The sequence below is a fragment of the Episyrphus balteatus genome, chromosome 2 (genome assembly GCF_945859705.1).
Source record: "Episyrphus balteatus chromosome 2, idEpiBalt1.1, whole genome shotgun sequence".
Lineage (NCBI taxonomy): Eukaryota > Metazoa > Arthropoda > Insecta > Diptera > Syrphidae > Episyrphus > Episyrphus balteatus.
In genome coordinates, this window is record NC_079135.1 from 30308999 (window position 1) to 30329355 (window position 20357).

The 20357-nt window shown below is 32.9% G+C and overlaps 1 protein-coding gene across 4 annotated transcripts in view; it reads left to right on the forward strand.

The window, feature by feature from the left end:
* LOC129908273 (zinc transporter foi) overlaps positions 1-18557 on the forward strand; it is a 30479-nt gene extending 11922 nt beyond the window's left edge. The window contains exons 1-7 of one of the 4 annotated variants that reach the window (XM_055984663.1): positions 726-816; positions 3631-4229; positions 4288-4591; positions 4659-4828; positions 4882-5563; positions 17077-17345; positions 17409-18557. In XM_055984663.1, the coding sequence (XP_055840638.1) occupies positions 3774-4229; positions 4288-4591; positions 4659-4828; positions 4882-5563; positions 17077-17345; positions 17409-17573 (2046 nt within the window). In that variant the 5' untranslated portion in view covers positions 726-816; positions 3631-3773 and the 3' untranslated portion in view covers positions 17574-18557. Of the gene's footprint in view, positions 1-725; positions 817-1095; positions 1187-1311; positions 1533-3630; positions 4230-4287; positions 4592-4658; positions 4829-4881; positions 5564-17076; positions 17346-17408 lie in introns of those variants that run through there. The other 3 variants (XM_055984659.1, XM_055984661.1, XM_055984662.1) reach the window with 3 other exon arrangements.
* Positions 18558-20357: the final 1800 nt, after the last annotated feature.

Genomic DNA, 20357 nt, shown 5'->3' on the forward strand with positions numbered 1-20357 from the left:
GTGAATATAACCGTTAGATACTAGACAAACATTGCTACATAAGTAGAAAAGAGGTCATCAAAGAAAAAAAGAAGAGAAAAGTGGACAGAAGTGAATCTTCTTTTGAAAGACCAGGCTTCAGGAGCCCTTTTCCCATGACTGAAAAAAACTTCGAAGAAATAATTAAGCGAAGATGAACAGGTGAAGTCGGGAGTTCCTGGCTATATTTTTAAAAGCTTGACAAAAAAAAAATGTCTGCACGGTATTTATTAGCTGTCCTACTAATTGCAAAAATGCATTACGCTTCAGAGAATATCTGTTAAATAAAAATAAAAAACATGTTAAATATCTTCCTGCCATCCCGCGAACTTGTAGACCTCTCCTCGAAAAAAAAAAAAATGTTTCAGCCTGCATAACAATCTTACGTAAAGATAAATCCATCTATTTTTTTACTAATAACTCAATCTGTTGATTGTCTCTTGAATATTTTAATAACATGCACACCTTGGTTTCCCTAATCGTTTGTATTTTATAAAAATAAAAACAATGTACGTCGTATACGTTGGCTAAAATGAGATGTAGGTAGAGATGACACATATCCTTGTATGTAATTTCTTGAATAATGCAAATTTAGTGCATTAAATTATTATATTGACGAAATAATTTTCTAAACTTTTTATTCTAGATTCATCAATAAAGGCAAAGGTTTTATTTGAACAACTGACAGTCATTATTTTAAACTCAACAAGATAACATTTCATTGGTAAATAATCAAAGTCTATAATAATAATAATTGAGCTTTTCATTAAAGATTGTATCTTCCTAACATTTTTCTATGTGAGTGTCTTTTTTTAATTTATTTAAGAACATACAAAAATAAATAATTATAACTCTCCTATCATATTACTCGTATACAATTTATTTTAAATTCTCAACTCGTATACAAAATGCAACAAACAATTAAACAACGAACAAAAACTCCAATTTCCTTTGGTAGACAAATAGTATATTGAAATCTGTTTGTATAGCCTTTCTTATGTAATTCTATATCCATATGCTGGAATTCAAAAGAATAAACAAAACCTCGCGCTTATGGAATGTGAACACAAGTATAAAGGTTTTCTTTCAGCAAACCGACCGCGACGTTAAACGGCGAGACGGTAATTTAGTTGAGTTTATTATTTCAATCCGAAAAAATAAAACATAAGTAGGTGGTACTCACACATTCATCAGTATCTAACATACTCGTACAAATATAATATGTATTTGATTTGTGATTTGTATCTTCATTTAATTAAATCCTTTTATATTGGTCAATTTATTTTAATTTATTTGCTAATTGCCTTGATGTTTTGCGTGGCGTTCGTGCTTCACTTTGGATAAAATATATTTTTGGTTGTCGGTTGTTGTTGGGTTGTTGTATAACACAACAGCAGCTACAACACCAAACAAAACCAACCAATATGATAAATCAGCAATGCGTGTTTTGTTGCTGGCAATAATTGAGGAAGTCTCTAGGCAATATTTTATCGATATCAGTTCGTGCTACTACGGTTTGTTCTAATCCTGATGCTTGTTGGTATAAATATCGTCCTTGGTTAATGTACTCCTTGTTAAAGCACTACAACCACAAAATTACAAGCTATTTAAAAGTTTTGTCAATAAATTTCGCCTGCGTTGTATAGTTTGTGATAGGTTATAGTAGCAAAATACGGATGAAGAAGTATACCATACGTATTAGGTTTATCCATTTTTACCGATTGGCAATTTTTGTTGTTGTTATTTCTGTTGTGCTCTGTCTGTTAACATTGAAATTGTTTGACTTGGCTATGTACGTACTTGTTAAGTGTTATTGAATTTGCATATTGATTAATTTAAAATTGACTGCGTGCAAGAGTATAACAGATTGCCTACTAATTTACTAATTTAGTTGTGATTAATACAGGTGATATAGGTGTAAAGTTTTATTTTTAAAATGTGACTTTCACATGTGAGGTGGTGACACTTGTTGAAACAAAAATAAAATACCTATGTACATTTTCGTATACATGCTCTCTCTTATCTTGAATACTGATTTGGTATTGTTTTATAAACATTTAAGTTTTTGTTAATTTTTTTACGATTCGAATACATTTACAATAATTACATATTTATTGAACTTGAACTCTCCACAATGTTTCTGTGTTGCTGAAAATATGTAATAAATCAATCTCATTTGGATATAAAATTAATTTATTCCATCTTAAAGGTTATGTGGGAGTTGAAAAGCTACCAAGTTAACCTGTGAAGAGAGTGTTGCGTGCTTGGTTAAAGATTTTGTTTGAATAAGTGTTGACATTTTGAGCGCGAAAATACGATTATATAATGAGGAGGCAGTTAAAATAAGGCAGCATAATTTTGAAGTTGAAGGTGAAAATTATAATTTTCATCTACTTTTGATGTGATTTGGTCATAAATATTCATATAAGGCTTTGGGGGATTCATAAAATTGGTTTATACAATAATCTTTCTTTTTCTTTTTTATTTAAATTTATAAATCTTCCCACATATTTGTAAAATCATAGGTAAATTGTGACAATTGAAGCACCCACCCAAATTAGTTAGATTACTTTTAATATTAAAAAAAAAAAATGAAACAAATTAATATATTTCGTGTTACTATATTACAGTACCTTGCCATATTATATTAGGCCCAAGGGAAAAAAATACATATTTTTTAAAGTTTTTAAATTTCTTAAATTTTTTTTGTCTCGTTTACTTATATTTATCATGTATGTAGATACGGATTAACTCAAAAAAGGTACAAAAATTCATTAATTTTGATAACAAATAACGTACGAAAGGGAATAAGGTCTAAAAGACGTGTTCTTGTAGGTTTGTGACAATTGATCGTTTATTCGACAATCTGTTGCCAGATTAATTCCGCTAATAATTACCGGTTTTATTTAAATTTGTACTTATTTTTTTCAACATTATGCTCCAATTCACTGAAACTAAAACCTTTCCGTGACCTATTGTAAAGACGATTGTGAAAAACAGTTACAATAGATAAGCACAAAAACATTACCAACGATTAGCAAGTTCACTCCAGCGTAAATTTAAACTATTGCCTTTTGTTAAAATGTATGGTCAGGGTGAATAATAAAAATTACAGTTTGTTATTCGAATTGGTTTTTATGTTTCTAAACTTCGTTTAAACAAGTTAATTTTTTGTGACAAATAATATAAAAAGAGAAGAACATTTGTTTGCTTATTGTTGTATTTGGGTATGATGGAAATCTTTCCTTTAGAAATTTAGAGATATTACATTTTTACTCCGTTTACTCGTCTCTACTCAAAAAACTTTTAAAGCTTTTGCTATATAACTCAACGCTTCAGTTGAATATCGAAATCATATATTTCAAACATTCTACAATTTCACATGGTATAATTTGAGTTCCTCTTAGTTCTCATAAAAGCTTTCTATCAATTAAAAATTTAATCATGTCCAATTCTTCCTTAGAAATTAGTCCAATTAGTTGAGTTCCATACCTAAACTGAAACAATTTATTTTTGGTTAAAAATCAGAACCAATCAATTGATACAAATTATAAAAATGATCAATTCATCAATTTTTTATTTTTATTCAATTTCTTTTTTTGTTTAATTTAGATCTTCATCTGCTGGCACACATGTCAAATTAAACAAGTAAAGATTCATATAGTCGGGTATACGACATAACCAAGGCAGTCCGGTAAAAATAAATTGCATGTTGAGACTGAACATAGTTGGCGGCGTGAGAAGACGACGAACCAATGGCTCGTCATATTATGGCTGTTTGTGTTGTGTGTCTGCTTTGTGCAGAGCACTTACCTTGCGAGGAACACATTGAATCCGTATCATCTGATCTTCGACTGAATGCAAAAGTCTTCCACGGAAGCGATATCGATAGTAGAACCAGTGATTATTCCAGTTATTCGAGTTTTCAACACAGTGAAAACCATTTGATTGATGATGGTTACGATAAGTCAAGACGTCGAAGAAAAAACACATTATCCAAGACAGATTCGAGAAGTAAACGACATGCAGGACATCATAATGCAAACACAATGGAGTCTCAACATAAACCCGAAATCACAGAAGATTTTATGAGACGAATTTTTCAAGAACATGGTCAGGAAGATGGTACAATCAATATAAATCAATTTGAAAATATGCTTAAAAAACTTGGACTCTTCAAGATGGTAGAAGAAAAAGCTTCAAATGAATCTGTAAGTCTTATGCTAAATCTTCTACTCTATATATTTTAATAATAACAAATTTGTATAGTGCGCATCGAGTCATCAAATTGTGGATAGCATAAAACATCACCACCAAGAAGATCATAACACAAAATCTGGCCACAAATGTATGAGTGATCCATATTCGAATACGCCCTGCAAAGAATCACCTGCACCGTCCAAAGAATCAATATCCCTTGACTCAGATGATTTAATCAATCTGTGTCCAGTTCTACTATATCAACTTGCATCCAATGTGACACTTGAAAAATCAGGCTGTGTAAACAGTTCATTATTGTTTGCTGACAATTTATACCAAACTCTTGAGCCTCAAGAAAAAGAATTATTTTATGGTAAGTGTGTACTTAAACGAGATTGAAAAAAATTGATTCAAAACCTTACTTTCTCTTTTTTTTACAGTGTGGACTTATTCTTTCTTATCAGTGCTCGGATGTGGACTTTTGGGTCTAATTGGTGTTGCCATTATACCATTCATGGATTCTAGATACTATAAGCACATTATACAGTATCTAGTGTCTCTAGCTGTTGGTACCATGACAGGTGATGCCCTTTTGCATTTATTGCCGCACGTAAGAAAACTTTCTTTCTCCAAAAAATGTTTATGATTTAATCGGTTTTATAGTCTCTTGCAGGTCAAACTGAGTCAAATATGGTATACAAGGGGTTAACCTGCATGGGTGGTATCATTTTCTTTTACATCACCGAACACGGACTGACAATGATATCGGAATGGCGAAAGGGACGAGAAAAAAAAGATACTCAAACATCGCGAGCAAAAGTCGTTCGAGATCCAGAGTCGTCGATTAATAATTCAGTTGCTGGCGACAAGCTCTGTAAATCAAAGTACAGTTCTTATCCTTATTGCTATGATGAGATTGCAATGGATACAAAGAATGATGTTTGGCTACATTTGCCAAATCCCGAAGGCAATGATTTGGCTGCTGAAAAGAATAGCAGTAGCAGGGAAAATGGTGATGCTAATGAAACGGCTCAAAGTCTGCTCTCGCAAAACTACACACCCATATCCGATTTGAACCACCGAATTCCGGATAGTAACACAATATCAACGAATCTAGACGATACGTCACTTGCAGATGGAACAACCGGTGGAAGTTGTGGAAAAGATAAGCCTCTAGTACGAAACGATACGGTTACTGTGATACTCAGAGAACATGAGTCATCACATCATGGGCACTCGCATAAACATGGGCATGTTCATTCGCCGCCAGAGTCGTTAAGTGCTGTAGCTTGGATGATCATAATGGGTGATGGGTTACACAATTTTACTGATGGAATGGCGATTGGTAAGTGTAACGAAGTTTTTTTTATCACATACATTGTATTTCCAAAACAATTCCAAGGTATCCATAATTTCATTTTATTTATTACTTTATCGTTAAAAGAAATTGTTTTTTTTTTTTTTTTAAGAATTTTGATAAAAAAAAAGCAGAATTTGTATTAAATTTCAAAAACATGATAAATATGTTGCTTGATAAATTACATTCGTTGAAGGGTAAAAACAATTAATTAATGAGTTTTTATTATTTATTATTACGTCGAGATAAGATTTTGTTAAAATAGAACAAATGAATTAGGTGTAAACTTCAATCATCATTTTTTTATTCATTTATTCCCCCATAATAAGTTAAAAAAAAATGTCTTTGAATAAGGGATACAAAATCGGCTATTAGAATTGCATCCAAAGCAAAAAAGAAAATGCATCGAATCGAACTTTGTGATTTTTTCAACTTTTATTGAAGAATAATGATATCTATGAATAACATAACTTTTGTTTTCTCGGTTAACAGTGAGCAGTAGGTCGTTTACAACTGCAAAAAAACTGATGTTTTATTGCATCTCAAAATTTTGATTTTACAGAAGAGAGGAACCATAAAAATAGTGAACTTTATTTCTTTGTAGAAAATTGATAAAAAATTAAGATCGCATTTTAATTATCTTACAACTTATGCGTTGCTAATATATTTATAGTTTATTAAGTCAAAAGTAGAGTTTTCGTTTGATGGCAAATATTGCAGTCTAATGAAATCGTAGAACAAAAAAAAAAGAAAGCTAATGCAGTCTATCGGAAATAACTTAGAAAACACAATTTTTGTTCATTTAACTTATTCGTATAGTGGATAAAATGCTTGTACTCGTGGGTTAAAATATGAAATATTTGTGCGTTAATTTATTGGATTTGGTTTTTAATCAAAACAAGCCTATTCGGCTTGTAGTTTTAATTTGGCTTGAATGAATGAATGTGTTGTGGGGGAAAGTTGCACTGCGACCTTAAAGGTCTATTGTGCCCCCAAATTTGGCTACAATTAACTACTTACAGTACAGTCTCCAGTTTGATACTTTTTAGGTATTTGATTAACTGGAGTATTTCTATCGACGGTAGATCTTTACTTGTTACCTGGTGCTGGCCCAGGTATCTGTGTCGATTGTGCATTAGTGCTTCACAGTTGCCCAGTATGTGTTCTGGCGTCTCTTCATTATTGTTGCAGAATCTACAGGTGGCACTGTCTGCCAGGCCAATGTTGTTGAGGTGTTTTCTCAGCTTGCAGTGGCCTGTAAGGATCCCTGTTATTATTCTCAGGTTGTTTCTACTCAGGTTAATGCAGGTTTTAAATCTTTTTTGGTTGTAATTCCCAAGTAGTGATTTCGCCTGTCTGAGTTTAGGAGTCTCTTTCCAAATTTTAGTTCGTTTGGCCTCCTCATCGGTTTTTATCATTTGTTTGATCGTGCTGTCTCCAATTCCGCAATATGGTTCTGGGCCCATAAGAGGTGCGGTTGCACCTGCTTTTGCTAAGGAGTCTGCTACTTCGTTCCCTTGTACTCCAACATGTCCGGGAACCCAGTACAGTGTTATTTTATTTGCCTTGCCAAGCTCGTTCAGCTTCTTCACACATTCCCATACGAGTTTGGAGTTGATGGCGTATGAGTTTATAGCTTTAAGTGCGGCCTGGCTATCAGACATGATGGCAATGTTTTGGTTTTTGTATTTTCTTTCGAGATTACGTTCTGCGCATTTATCTATAGCGTTGATTTCCGCTTGAAAAATGCTAGGAAACTGTCCCATTGGAATGGAAATTTTGGTTCTAGGCCCAAATATTCCTGCTCCAGTTCCATCAGCTGTTCTCGATCCATCAGTGTACCACTTGATGGCGTTTGCATTGAAAGTGTAGTTCGTGGATTCACTTACCCACTTTGCCTTGCTACTAAACTGTGTTTGAAAGTTTTTCTCAAAGTTGTATTTCTTGATAATGCAATCTCTTGGGATGTCAAGGAGGTTTTTAACTGAGGTGTTCGATATTGAGTCCCTTTCTTTGAGACCAATACTCTTGCCCGTACCAGTTCCCTCTTTTGCAAATCTCAAGATTGTTCCGTTAGCAGTACTACTTATTACTTCATGGAGTGGTGTTAAGTGGAGGATGACTTCCATTGCTGCTGTAGGGCAAGTTCTCATTGAGCCAGTAATGCATAAGCAGGCCAATCTTTGAACTTTGTTTAATGTCTTTTTAGTTGTAACTAGTTCGGTTCTTTTGTGCCAAACAACCGCACCGTAGGTGATAATGGGTCTCACCATCATGGTATACATCCACCTTAGGATATTTGGTTTGCACCCCCATGATTTATTTGCCAGTCTTCGGCATATCATAAGGGCTTTTGTGGCTTTCCCGACTGTTATTTCTAAGTGTTTATTCCAGAGGAGTTTACTGTCTAGTGTGATACCTAGATATTTTACCTCTCTCTTTAGTTCAATGACCTTACCAGCTAGCTGGATAGGTCTGATATGAGGCAAAAGCCGTTTCCTTGTGAATGGTACAATTGTAGTTTTTGCTGGGTTGATATTTAGCCCCACCGTTAAACACCATTTACTTGTAGCTGAAAGTCCTCTTTGGATGATATCGCAAAGGGTCTCCTCGAACTTCCCGTAGGCGGTTATTACAATATCGTCAGCAAAACCAAGACATCGAATACCCAGGGATGTAAGATGTTCCAGTAATTCATCCACTACAAGGCTCCACAGCAAGGGTGATAAAACCCCTCCCTGTGGACATCCTCTTGTTGTGATGATTTTCTGTGTTGTTACACCTGTAGTTGCCTCTGCCGTTCTTGTGCTCAACATTTTCTCTATCCATTTTGTAATGGTGGCCGGAACACACTTTCTTACAAGAGCCTTAGATACTGATTCATGAGAGGTGTTATCGAAGGCCCCCTCTATATCTAGGAAGGCGCATAGTGCAGTTTCTTTAACATTTAATGCTTTTTGTACGGTGTTCGTTAGTTCGTATAGAGCAGTTTCTGTTGACTTACCTGCCCTGTAGGCATGTTGGCGATTATTCAGAGGCATTTTTATGAGTACTTCTGATCTTATGAAGTTGTCAATTAATTTTTCCAATGTCTTCAGTAGGAAAGATGTTAAGCTTATTGGCCTGAATGACTTTGGATGGGTTGTATCCTTCTTTCCTATTTTGGGAATGAAAATTACTTTAGCTCTTCTCCACAGACTTGGTATATACCCAAGTGCTACGCTGCTTCGCAGAATGCTAATTAGCTGTGGCATTAATTCTTCTTTCCCTTTTTGTAGAAGTGCGGGAAAGATGCCATCCACTCCGGGTGACTTGAAGGGTTGAAAGGTATTTATTGCCCATTCAATCCTATTTCCTGAACAGATAGTTGAAGCTATCTTCCAGTCTTCACGATTAGGCATAGGAGGTATTCTCTCTATTTGGAGGCCTATCAGTGGAGAGCTTCCCGGAAAATGAGTGTTTAGTAACAGTGTTGACTTTTGCTCTTCGTTTTCAGTAAAACTGCCGTCCGGTTTACGCAGAGCTAGCGATTTTATAGTTTTTTCTTTTGCTAGTGCTTTATGCAGTCTTGCTGCAGCAGGAGTAGAGGAGATACTCTCACAGAAGGTCCTAAAGCTGTTTCTTTTGACTCTTCTTATTTCTTTGCTGTAGTTAGTCAGTTCTGTCCTGTACTGATTCCACTCTCCGGTTCTTTTCGCCTCATTAAAGAGTTTTCTTACACTGGATCTTAGTTTTGACAGATTTTTGTTCCACCAAGGTGCATCTTTCTGTCTTTTCATGGGCTTTATAGGGCAACTGAGTTCGAACGCCTCATTTATTGCCCCACTGACCTCATTAACTATTTGCTCCAACTCATAGTGACTTGTTGTCGTTCTAGCTGGACCAATTTGTTCAAGGTTGCTCTTTAGAGCAGTTTTGTAGATATTCCAGTTCGTTTTTCTTGAATTTCTTCCAGAGGTATTCTCTGTTTGAAGGCCTTCAAGGTTAAACGTTATTATTCTATGATCAGACAGTGAGGGTTCGTTGGAAACTTTCCAATCCCTTATTAAGCTGCTTACATTCGGGGTTCCGAATGTCAAGTCTAACACTTCGTTTCTAGTTCTAGTTACAAAAGTTGGGGTATTCCCTACATTGAATGTATCTAGATTTTTTTCGATAATAAAATTTAAAAGGTACTCACCCCTTTGATTAATATCGGAACTACCCCACGTAGTATGGTGAGCGTTGGCGTCGCATCCAACCAACAACGGTAGTTTTTTATTGTTGCAGTAGTCAACCAGCTTCTGTACTTCAGCAGGCGGTATGTCGTCATCATCACCCGCAAAGTATGCTCCAGCTACAACCATCGTGCAGGGATTGTCCTCGATGTATATCTGGGCTTGTATTGGAACAAGGTCCCGCGTCATAAATTCTGAAAGACATATAAAATTTATATTATTTCTGATCATTATGCATGTTCTGGGCGAGGTGCTTCTCGTGTCCCATATTAAATTGGAGTCCTTACTTGTTAGGCCCCTTACTTGACCCCCGTTAATCCAGGGTTCTTGGATCAGCACTAACCCCAGGTTATCCGCCGTGAATTTCCTTGCTATGACAGCCGAAGCCGCTTTAGCATGGTGGACGTTAACTTGGGCTAGCCTGGCACTGATCCCGCGTCCGGTCATTTTGCTTACAGAATCGGGGCGAATGCCCCTTCATCTGCAAGCAGATGTTCTTCCTCCTCTTCAGTTGGAAGCGCTTCATCCGGGCTCACTCGTAACGGAGAGAGGTCCATGCCCTCATCTTCACCGTTCACTGAGCCTTTCTCCATCTCGGCAACTTGGTTTACCTGTACTACGGGAATACTTGGAGGGGGTGGTGGTGGTGGTGGTGGTAAGGGAATAGGATTTATTGGATGGGGGGTTTTTGGGGTTTGGTTGGTGGTTGGAGGTTGGTCTGTGGAGTCAGAGGTAGTTGGGTCATTACCTTGATGGTGTGTGTTTGCCTCTACATTATTTTTCCTGAGGCCAGTTATGGGGATTTTCCCGAACTTAAAATGCAGTTCATGACCTGCATTTGTAATGGTTTTGGCAGAATTGGTGTCGATCTTTGCCACCAGTAGTTTGCCTTTGCCTTCCGCCTTGCTCTTGATGATTTTCCATGCTTTAACACAAAGTCCATCATTTTGAGCTTCAATCAGGGCTAAAGATTTCTGGTCCTCCTGATCCTTACTTCTTGGAAGGAACATAGTTATGGTATGCAACTTGGGAATGTTTTCTCCCAAGCATGCAACCAGAGCAGTGCCCTTCCAAGTGCTAAGTCTTGCGGCTTTTTCTTTAAGCCAGTCCGCTGTTTGTTGACCAGCACAGTCTACAACGAGCAGGCCTGTTTTAAAGTGAATCCCGTTAAACTGTAGCTTATGTTTCCAGCCTAAAGACACTTCCTCAATGATCGCCTCCTCGAGTGCTGTCAGTTCATCGGTACCAAGAGTTGCGTCAGGATATTCTTTTGGTAGAATAGCTATCCTTACGCTTTTGGTGGTATTGGCGTACGACAGTGGTCTCTTGCTAGTATTCAGCGCGGTGTTTGATCCCGCTTCTGCTGAGTTGCCCAATCTTGGTTTTTTCACCTCTTGCCTTTGGGGAGGGGTAATATGGTGATTTTTCCTCTTACCTTGGCCCTGGCTTTTGAGGGACTCAGCTAAAAGCTCAGCTCTCCTTTCCTCCACCCTCCTTTTGGCTTCTTCAGGGGTTTTCCCTTCCGCCAAAAGATCGAGGTACCGCCTTGTAGCCGCTCCACTTAGACCCTTCCTGAAGGGATCATCCAGGCCACCTGGTTCGCCCCGTTTCGGAAGAACTCTATCTTTTGCCTTCTGGCTTCTGCTTGGCTTCTTTTGGCATTTTTCGGAAGCTGATTTTGAGGATGGGGTGTTCCTATCCCTGGTGCCATCTTTGGCTTTGGCTACATCTCTAATTGGCTACATCTCTAATTTGGCTTAAAAGTAATCAAGTAATTTTTCATATTCTTACGTATTGAGTAACTCATATTTAATTGATTAATTCTATTCTTACTGGCGATAGAGGTACTAGGTATAAGAGAAGATCGGGATTCGTAAACAATATTGAACTCGAGATAACGAGCCCTTTTAACTGTCCGTTTTTCTTTCTACTTGTCTGTCCGTCTGTTTGTATACATATACCAATCTCGAACTACAACCTAAACTGCTGTAGCGATTTTCTTCAATTTTGGAAGTTAATAATTTGGGTAATTCCCTACATGAGAAATTGACTTTTTTAAAAATAAAACTAACGGTACCTGCCATATAACCAAAAGAGAATTAATTATTTTCAAGAATTAAAAAGTTCTAATTTTTTAATTAAAAGAAAAAATACCTTTTGAACCGTTATACCTAAATGACTTCTCATAGAACTTTTTTTTATTTCTGAATTTCTCGTAAACGACTTTGCTTTGCTTCGCTTTCAATGAAATTAAACAGAAGCGTTTTAGTAATGTAAACATATAACAATATAAATAATATAAACATGTTTTTGGACAAAAAAACTTTTTTTTGGAAAATCAATTTTTTGAAAACCGTTTTTGATTAAATTTTGTTATTAGGTTTTTATTAATATTTTCTTAAAAATGGCATCTCATTTTTTTTTTTTGAAAAATTTTAGAAAATGACATGGATTTCGAGAATAAGAAAAAACCTAATGCTTCAATTTAGCATACAAAAAATTGAATCGTCAGTTGTAAGAACGGAATAAGTCCACTTTTTTCCGAAATTGACTTTTTGATGCAAATTTTATCTTTAGGCGTAGACAACTTCCAAGTTGAAAAAAAAAACAAAAAAAAATATTTTGGGTACAGGGGTTGAAAAGTTTTATAAGATTGAAGAACAGAATAAATTCAGGATTTCATGCTATTGATTATGTCTTAACTAAGACGTTCACGAGTTTTGATTTCAGAAAACGTTGAATGGGTTATAATAGAAGATAATACCGTGGAGTGCTATTAAATGAGAGGGTGGAAATAAGATAGGGGTACAAAAGCCCCCTTTTTGGTTGTTTCAAAATATCATTATCATAAGCATAATTTTGATAAATTGATTTTAAAATTTGTTGTAGAGAATCAAATTTAATTTCGGAAAAATGTTTTAGCCCAGGGAAATTAGTAATTTAAATCGCATTTTTCGCGGGACAAAATTTTTTTCATGGAATGTGTTCGGGTGGTTGTCCTTATCATAAAAGTCAATTTGTTGGGATAATTGGAGGTTGGGAACAGCCGCCATCTTGGAAAAGAGATTGGTATCGTTTTTATTGAATAGCTCCATTGTTATTCATTTTAACAAAAAATGACAAAGGTTAGACTTATTAACAATAAAATTATCTAAGAAATGATATACAAAACAATTCCGTGAGTTGATTAAATAAAATTTTATAGTTGGTCAAAGTGCGGGTTTGTATCGCAAGGTTGGGACAAAATGACATTTTTTCATATATCTCACGAACTTTTGATTTGTTTGGATAATTCTTCAAGAATGAATTGTAGTACTTATAATTACCTATAAATTGAGCCCACAATCGTTATTGTCACCATCGTATTGTAGAAGTAATCTAACTCCGAAACTCTCCATGTACTAGTCAAAAGTAAAAAAAAAGCTGTTTTTTTGCTAGTAGGCCGAGAAAATTTTGGGAGTAGAGGTATAACCAAAATATAAGTACGCAGTTTTGCAGCCATACGCGTGTTAATGTCGATTTCGAAGGTCTGACAACTCTAATTTTGTGCTTTATATGGTTTTTGGGGGGTTAAATAACGTAAGTTTTCCAGTTAATGTGAATGGGCTAAATTTATACTATTTGAAATTATAAATATACAAGCTGATGCTCTATTATTTTTCCTAAATCTGAACACCCCAATCTTGAGGATGTGACCAATAGAACTATATATAAGCCGTTTATACGATTATGTTTTAGAAGCTTTTTTTGTTTAGATTTTTGTTTGTTTATTTGAATTGAAAAGCCTGATATGGTTAGTTAAAAAAGCTTATATCGTAAGTTCTATTAACCCCATAGCCGAGATTGAGGTGTCCAGATTTAGGAAAAATAATAGAGCATCAGCTTGTATATTTATAATTTCAAATAGTATAAATTTAGCCCATTCACATTAACTGGAAAACTTACGTTATTTAACCCCCCAAAAACCATATAAAGCACAAAATTAGAGTTGTCAGACCTTCGAAATCGACATTAACACGCGTATGGCTGCAAAACTGCGTACTTATATTTTGGTTATACCTCTACTCCCAAAATTTTCTCGGCCTAATGGCAAAAAAACAGCTTTTTTCTTACTTTGACTAGTACATGGAGAGTTTCGTAGTTAGATTACTTCTACAATACGATGGTGACAATAACAATTGTGGGCTCAATTTATAGGTAATTATAAGTACTACAATTCATTCTTGAAGAATTATCCAAACAAATCAAAAGTTCGTCAGATATATGAAAAAATGTCATTTTGTCCCAACCTTGCGATACAAACCCGCACTTTGACCAACTATAAAATTTTATTTAATCAACTCACGGAATTGTTTTGTATATCATTTCTTAGATAATTTTATTGTTAATAAGTCTTACCTTTGTCATTTTTTGTTAAAATGAATAACAATGGAGCTATTCAATAAAAACGATACCAATCTCTTTTCCAAGATGGCGGCTGTTCCCAACCTCCAATTATCCCAACAAATTGACTTTTATGATAAGGACAACCACCCGAACACATTCCATGAAAAAAATTTTGTCCCGCGAAAAATGCGATTTCATGCCCATATTTTGACTAATTTCCCTGAGCTATTTTTGAAAAATTGAAAAAAAATTCCATACCAAAAAATTTCCTTCAAAATGCTGGGCTGAAAAAGTTTTTTCATTGAAAATTAACCGAGGAATGACCATTCGAACCTATCTTTATTTTCCCATTTTTACTTGCGATATAGGTACTATAGGGCAAGTTTAGGATTCGTAAAAAAAATCGAACTCGAGATAACAATTTTACATGACATTACGATGATGGAGAATGCCAAAAAAGTGGGTCCGGCAATTCTGTCTGTCTGTCTGTCTGTCTGTCTGTCTGTCTGTCTGTCTGTCTGTCTGTCTGTCTGTCTGTCTGTCTGTAAGAACCTCGAGCTACAGCCTAAACTACTGAAGCGATTTTCTTCAAACTTGGTAGTTAACAGTTTTGGGTGATTCCCTAGAGGAGAAATTGAATTTTTTTTTTAGGACCAAAACTAACGGTACCTGTCATATAACGGAAACAGAAAAGTTGATTTATTTCAAAAACGGCTCTAACGATTTTGATTAAAATTTTTATGTTTACTGTTATTGATAAGAGCCGCCTTTGATAATACAAAAAATATTTTTTGTACCGTTATTAACGGTACCTGCCATAGAACGGTTTTTTGGATTTATGAATTTCTCATAAACGACAAAACAGATTTCGACCAAATTTTTAATACGTTTAAACCATCATTATTTAAAAAAATTTTTAATTTTTCAAAAAACACATTTTTGGATTTTTAAAAAATATTTCAAAATTTTTTTTTGAAAAATCAATTTTTTGGAAACGTGTTGGTGAAAAACTTTGAAATTTCGTTTTTATGTGTAAATTAATTATTTATTTAAAATTGCATATCAATTTTTTTTTTGAAAAATGTTAGGAAATTTTAATATATAAAAAATTATTTTTTTAAAAAACGGCTCTAACGATTTTCGAAATTTTTTTTCTAAAAATTTGTTTTTATATTAGTTTTTTGTAAAAGAGCATTTAAAACGTTATTTAATTATTTATAAAAATAGATTTTATTTTTTTGCACCACTAACGAAATTCAGTGAAAATATCAAATTTTAATTTTTCCCTTATTTTGTTCAATTGAAAACTTTAACATTAGAATAACTTTTACCATAAGAGCAAGTACGTGCGACCCCAGTCGTGCAATTTATTTGTTTTACTCAAGTAAATAAAATGCACGACTGGGGTCGCACGTACTTGCTCTTATGCGTAAAGTTACTCTAATGTTAAAGCCCTTTATTCAAGAAAATTAAGAAAAATTAAGAAATTAAAAAAAAAATCTGTTTTTATAATTAATTAAATACCGTTTTAAATGATCTTTCACAAAAAACCAAGTATGCCAGTTTACTTCTTGTATAAAAAGGAATTTTTAGAAAAAAAATTTCGAAAATCGTTAGAGCCGTTTTGTAAAAAAATAATTTTTTAATTTTTTTAATTTAATTTAAATTTTTGAAAAAAACAGTTGGTATGCCATTTTGAATAAATAATTTATTTACGCATAAAAACGAATTTTCAAAATTTTTCATAAACCCGTTTTCAAAAAATTGATTTTTCAAAAAAAAATTTTGAAATATTTTATAAAAATCCAAAAATGAGTTTTTTGAAAATTTTCTAAGATTTTAATATTACCTTTATCTAAATGCTTTTGTATAAGAATTTTCGTTCAAATCGGGTTGGTCTTGAACGAGATATTCATAAATCAAAGAAACCCTTCTATGACATGTACCGTTAATAACGGTAAAAAAAATATTTTTTTTATTTCGAAAGTTGGCTCTTATGTCTAATACTATACTCAAAAATTTTAATCAAAATCGTTAGAGCCGTTTTTGAAAAAAATTAACTTTTCTATTTCCGTTATATGACAGGTACCGTTAGTTTTGGTCCTAAAAAAAAAATTTCAATTTGTCCTCTAGGGAATCACCCAAAACTGTTAACTACCAAGTTTGAACAAAATCGCTCAAATAGTTTAGGCTGTAGCTCGAGGTACATACAGACAGACAGACAGACGGACAGACAGACAGAATTGCCGGACCCACTTTTTTGGCATTCTCCATCATCGTAATGTCATGTAAAATTGTTATCTCGAGTTCGATTTTTTTTACGAATCCTAAACTTGCCCTATAGTACCTATATCGCAAGTAAAAATAGACCACAACAAAAATGTTTGTTTTACTATGTATAACACTTTTTTTTCTTTGATTACTCAAACTCTATTAATAGTTAATCGATTGCTATCATTAAAACTTTTGTTTTAAATAAATTATATGTTTATTTCATTCAAAATTTGGCTTTTGGATGAAATTTCAAACCGTAAGTTGTAAGAACGGAATAAGTCCTACGTTTTTAAACCGTTATACCTCTCTACCAGAAACCGATAGAAATTCTCATTCTACTCAAATCTACATAATCTTTATTTTGTCTGAAGGTCAAACATCTGAAAACATTAAAATACAGAAGCTATTCAGTTTTTTGCGTTTTCCCAACAATTTTGCAAAATGGACTTATTCCGTTCTTACATCTTACGATTCAATTGTAAACATCTAAAAACATTTTAAATCACTTAAATTGTATTATTTTACACATTTTTTAATTATTTATTATAAAGATTTTTTTGTTTATTGATAACAAATAGTCATTAATGTATGCAAAATCTTTTATTGTTATTTTTTATATTACAGGTGCCGCATTTGCTGATAATATTGCAGGAGGTTGTTCGACTTCCTTGGCAGTATTCTGCCATGAATTGCCTCACGAACTAGGAGACTTTGCCATATTGATAAAAGCTGGAATGTCCGTCAAATCCGCCGTTTATTACAATCTTCTTACAGGCATACTCAGTTTTATTGGTATGATATTCGGAATATTATTTGGTCAGTCACAAGAAGCTGCCCAATGGATGTTTGCTGCCGCTGCCGGTTTATTTATTTATATTGCTTTAGTTGATATGGTAAGAAATTAATTAACAATAACAATAAACAATAACATTTATCTACTTTGTTTTTGTATTCAGATGCCAGAATTATCAGCAGCTCATAAAACATTGGAACAATTTGCATTACAAATATTTGGAATGTCTACAGGAGTTTTTCTGATGCTTCTAATAGCAGTCAATGAAAATCGTCTAATGACATTATTTTCACCAAATCCTGGTGAAATGAGCGGTCATAGTCATTGAAATAAAATAAAAAAAAAAACAAAAAAATACAAATAAATGTGAGAAATGCACAGTCAACAGAAATGCCACAGATGAATACAAATTGCTTATGTATGCATTTGTATTGTTTACTTAAGTTTACTTAACTTAAAACTATAGATTATAAGAATTAAAAATGAAAAAAGGAAAACTCAACACTTAACAAAAACAAAAATTAAACACAAATAATTTAGTTGTAAGTTTATATTTTCGCTACATGAATATTTATCTGTAAAAAGCAAAAACAAAAAACACATACTCTCTTTTTTTTTACATAAATTATAATATAATTTTTTTCTTAATTAAGGAATAAAATATACTGCCTACGAATCCAAAAAAAAAAAAAAAATAAACAAGAGTATATAATTCCTAACCATTTTATGAGAGTTCTTAGCATTCACAACAACAAAACAAGAAATCAATATTTACTAAAAAAAAAGTACTTAGCATTTTTTTGTTCTTTATTGTCAAAAAATCTACACAGCCTATAGTGCTACTCGTGAAATGAATGAATTACAAAAACAAAATTCTCAATATCATACATTTAACATAAATATTTTGATTTAGGATTTATTTTTGTAATTGAAATGCATTTTTTCTTGTTTGTATGTATGTATTCTCAGAGTTACTAAGTTAAAATTAATGGGCTCAGTGCTTTAAGGAACGAAATTAGTATAGCCAATTTATAGGCTTTCTTTTGAGTGTTTGATCTTTAGTTCATTTTTTTTTTAATTTTTTCGAGTAGAAATTATTCTTTGAACGAAGAGGAACTTTACGTTTTTCTATATTCTATACTCAAAACTTGTCATTAAATTAAATTTACAATATTAATTATTATTTTAAATATACGCATGTTTTCAATTTTTAGCACTGAGCATATAAATCTTAACTAAAAAAAAATCCAGCTTACTTTGTACAAATAGTTGATTTTTAATTTTGTAATAAAAATATTGTTATATTAACGGGCAGCTCTTTTTTAATTTTGTGTTAAAGTTTTTTTTTTATTTTTAATTTAAAGTAGAATTACTGAGTTAGTTTTAGAAACTGTTAAATAAAATAAAGATGTATTCTTTTTTTTTGAACAAGAAGTGTTTTTATTTTTTTTATATATATAATTTCTTAAATTTATTTAATATATTTTTATTTCAGCAATAGACTTGTACCGAATGTATCCTAAATTAATGGACAAATCCTCAGAAAAAATATTTCACAATACAAAATTATTTTTATATTGAAAATTCATCAAATCTATCTTCCATTACAAAACAAATAAAACAAAAAAAATTATACCTAAACGAATATTTAATTATAATAAAAAAAAAAACAAAATAAAAAATAATCTTGATGTAATGTTTATTAAACAAAATAAAAATAAAATAATAATTATAATTATAATAATGTAGGTCCCCTCTCACTAGTTAAACTAGATACGGTTTGTACTTTATAAAAGAAATAAGTATTTTCTTAATTTAATAACTATTGTCTATAACTTATGTATGTAATGTATAACTAAGAAATGTGATTATCAAAAAATAAAAAAGTTTTTTTTTCTATTTCCTTTTTAATAAATATAAAATGATAGTGGGAAAAACTATGATGTCAAAAAATGTCGCCAGAAATATCATTCAGTCTCGAGGTGAGCAGTAAGTTGCAATTTTATTAAAAAAGATATCAAAAAGAAAAAGGTAAGAAAAAGATTTACACTACTCAATTTATGTTTTTGTCTTGAAACTACTTTACAATATTTTTTTTTTGGAAAATTGTGGTGAGTTCGGGAGTGTTCTACAAATTAATTTTCGATACATATACCTACTATAAGCAATGATTGGGATTCGTTAAAAAATCGATTCCAGTTAACAAGCTACTTGACCTCGCCAGTTCGATTTATGTATGTAACTCGACCGAAAATTAGGTTGAATTAGTTAAATTAAAGAGGAATGTAAAAAAGCTTTTTTTTCTTAAAAGCTACTCGTATATTGGCTTGGAATTTTAAGAAGAAATTTTAAAATGTTTTGTTTTTTTTTTAAGTTTTCGTATTGCTGTCATCATGTTAAGCTTTTCCGGTCGAAGTGGTTTTCCAAAAACTTAAATTGAAAAACGCTTCCGGTTGTATATTGACATATTTATGCCACATCGATCCGCTATATTACAATTCTAAGAACAAGACGTAACTACTATACCTCTTATTCAAATTCTGACAATAAAGCAGCAATATACCTATTTCAATCCCGAAGCGTAAAAATATCGACGATACTGGATTACGAATACAACGTCGCTCGAGAATTGCAAGAACGTATGTCGAAAAAATTCAATTTCGACATTTTGATCCACAACGTTTTGTATATTCAATTAATATTATTTCAAGCTGTTTTCGAAATATGTAAAAGAACGAAAAAGGGCCGAAAAATAAAAGCCATGAACTGAAATTCAAAGTTGAACTTTAATTCTAGAAATGGGGCTTATCACGAATTCCCTACGATTTCCAAAAAAGCAATCACAAAATCCGATCGTAGTAACGATTTGTATGAAATTTTCCATTACGAACGGATTCCGTGATTCGTTTTTGGAAATCTTAGCAAATTTCAGATACGAATGAAATTCGTGATAAGGCCGAATATGTTCATTGAATCGACAAAGTACCTATTATTAAAGTGCAAGTTTTTTGAAAAGTTTTTAACAAATTCTTGTCAATTAAATTTTTACTTGCGATATACATATGTACGTTAGGGTGGTTCTTATTTGAGAAATGCAGTTGGATAGCCGCCA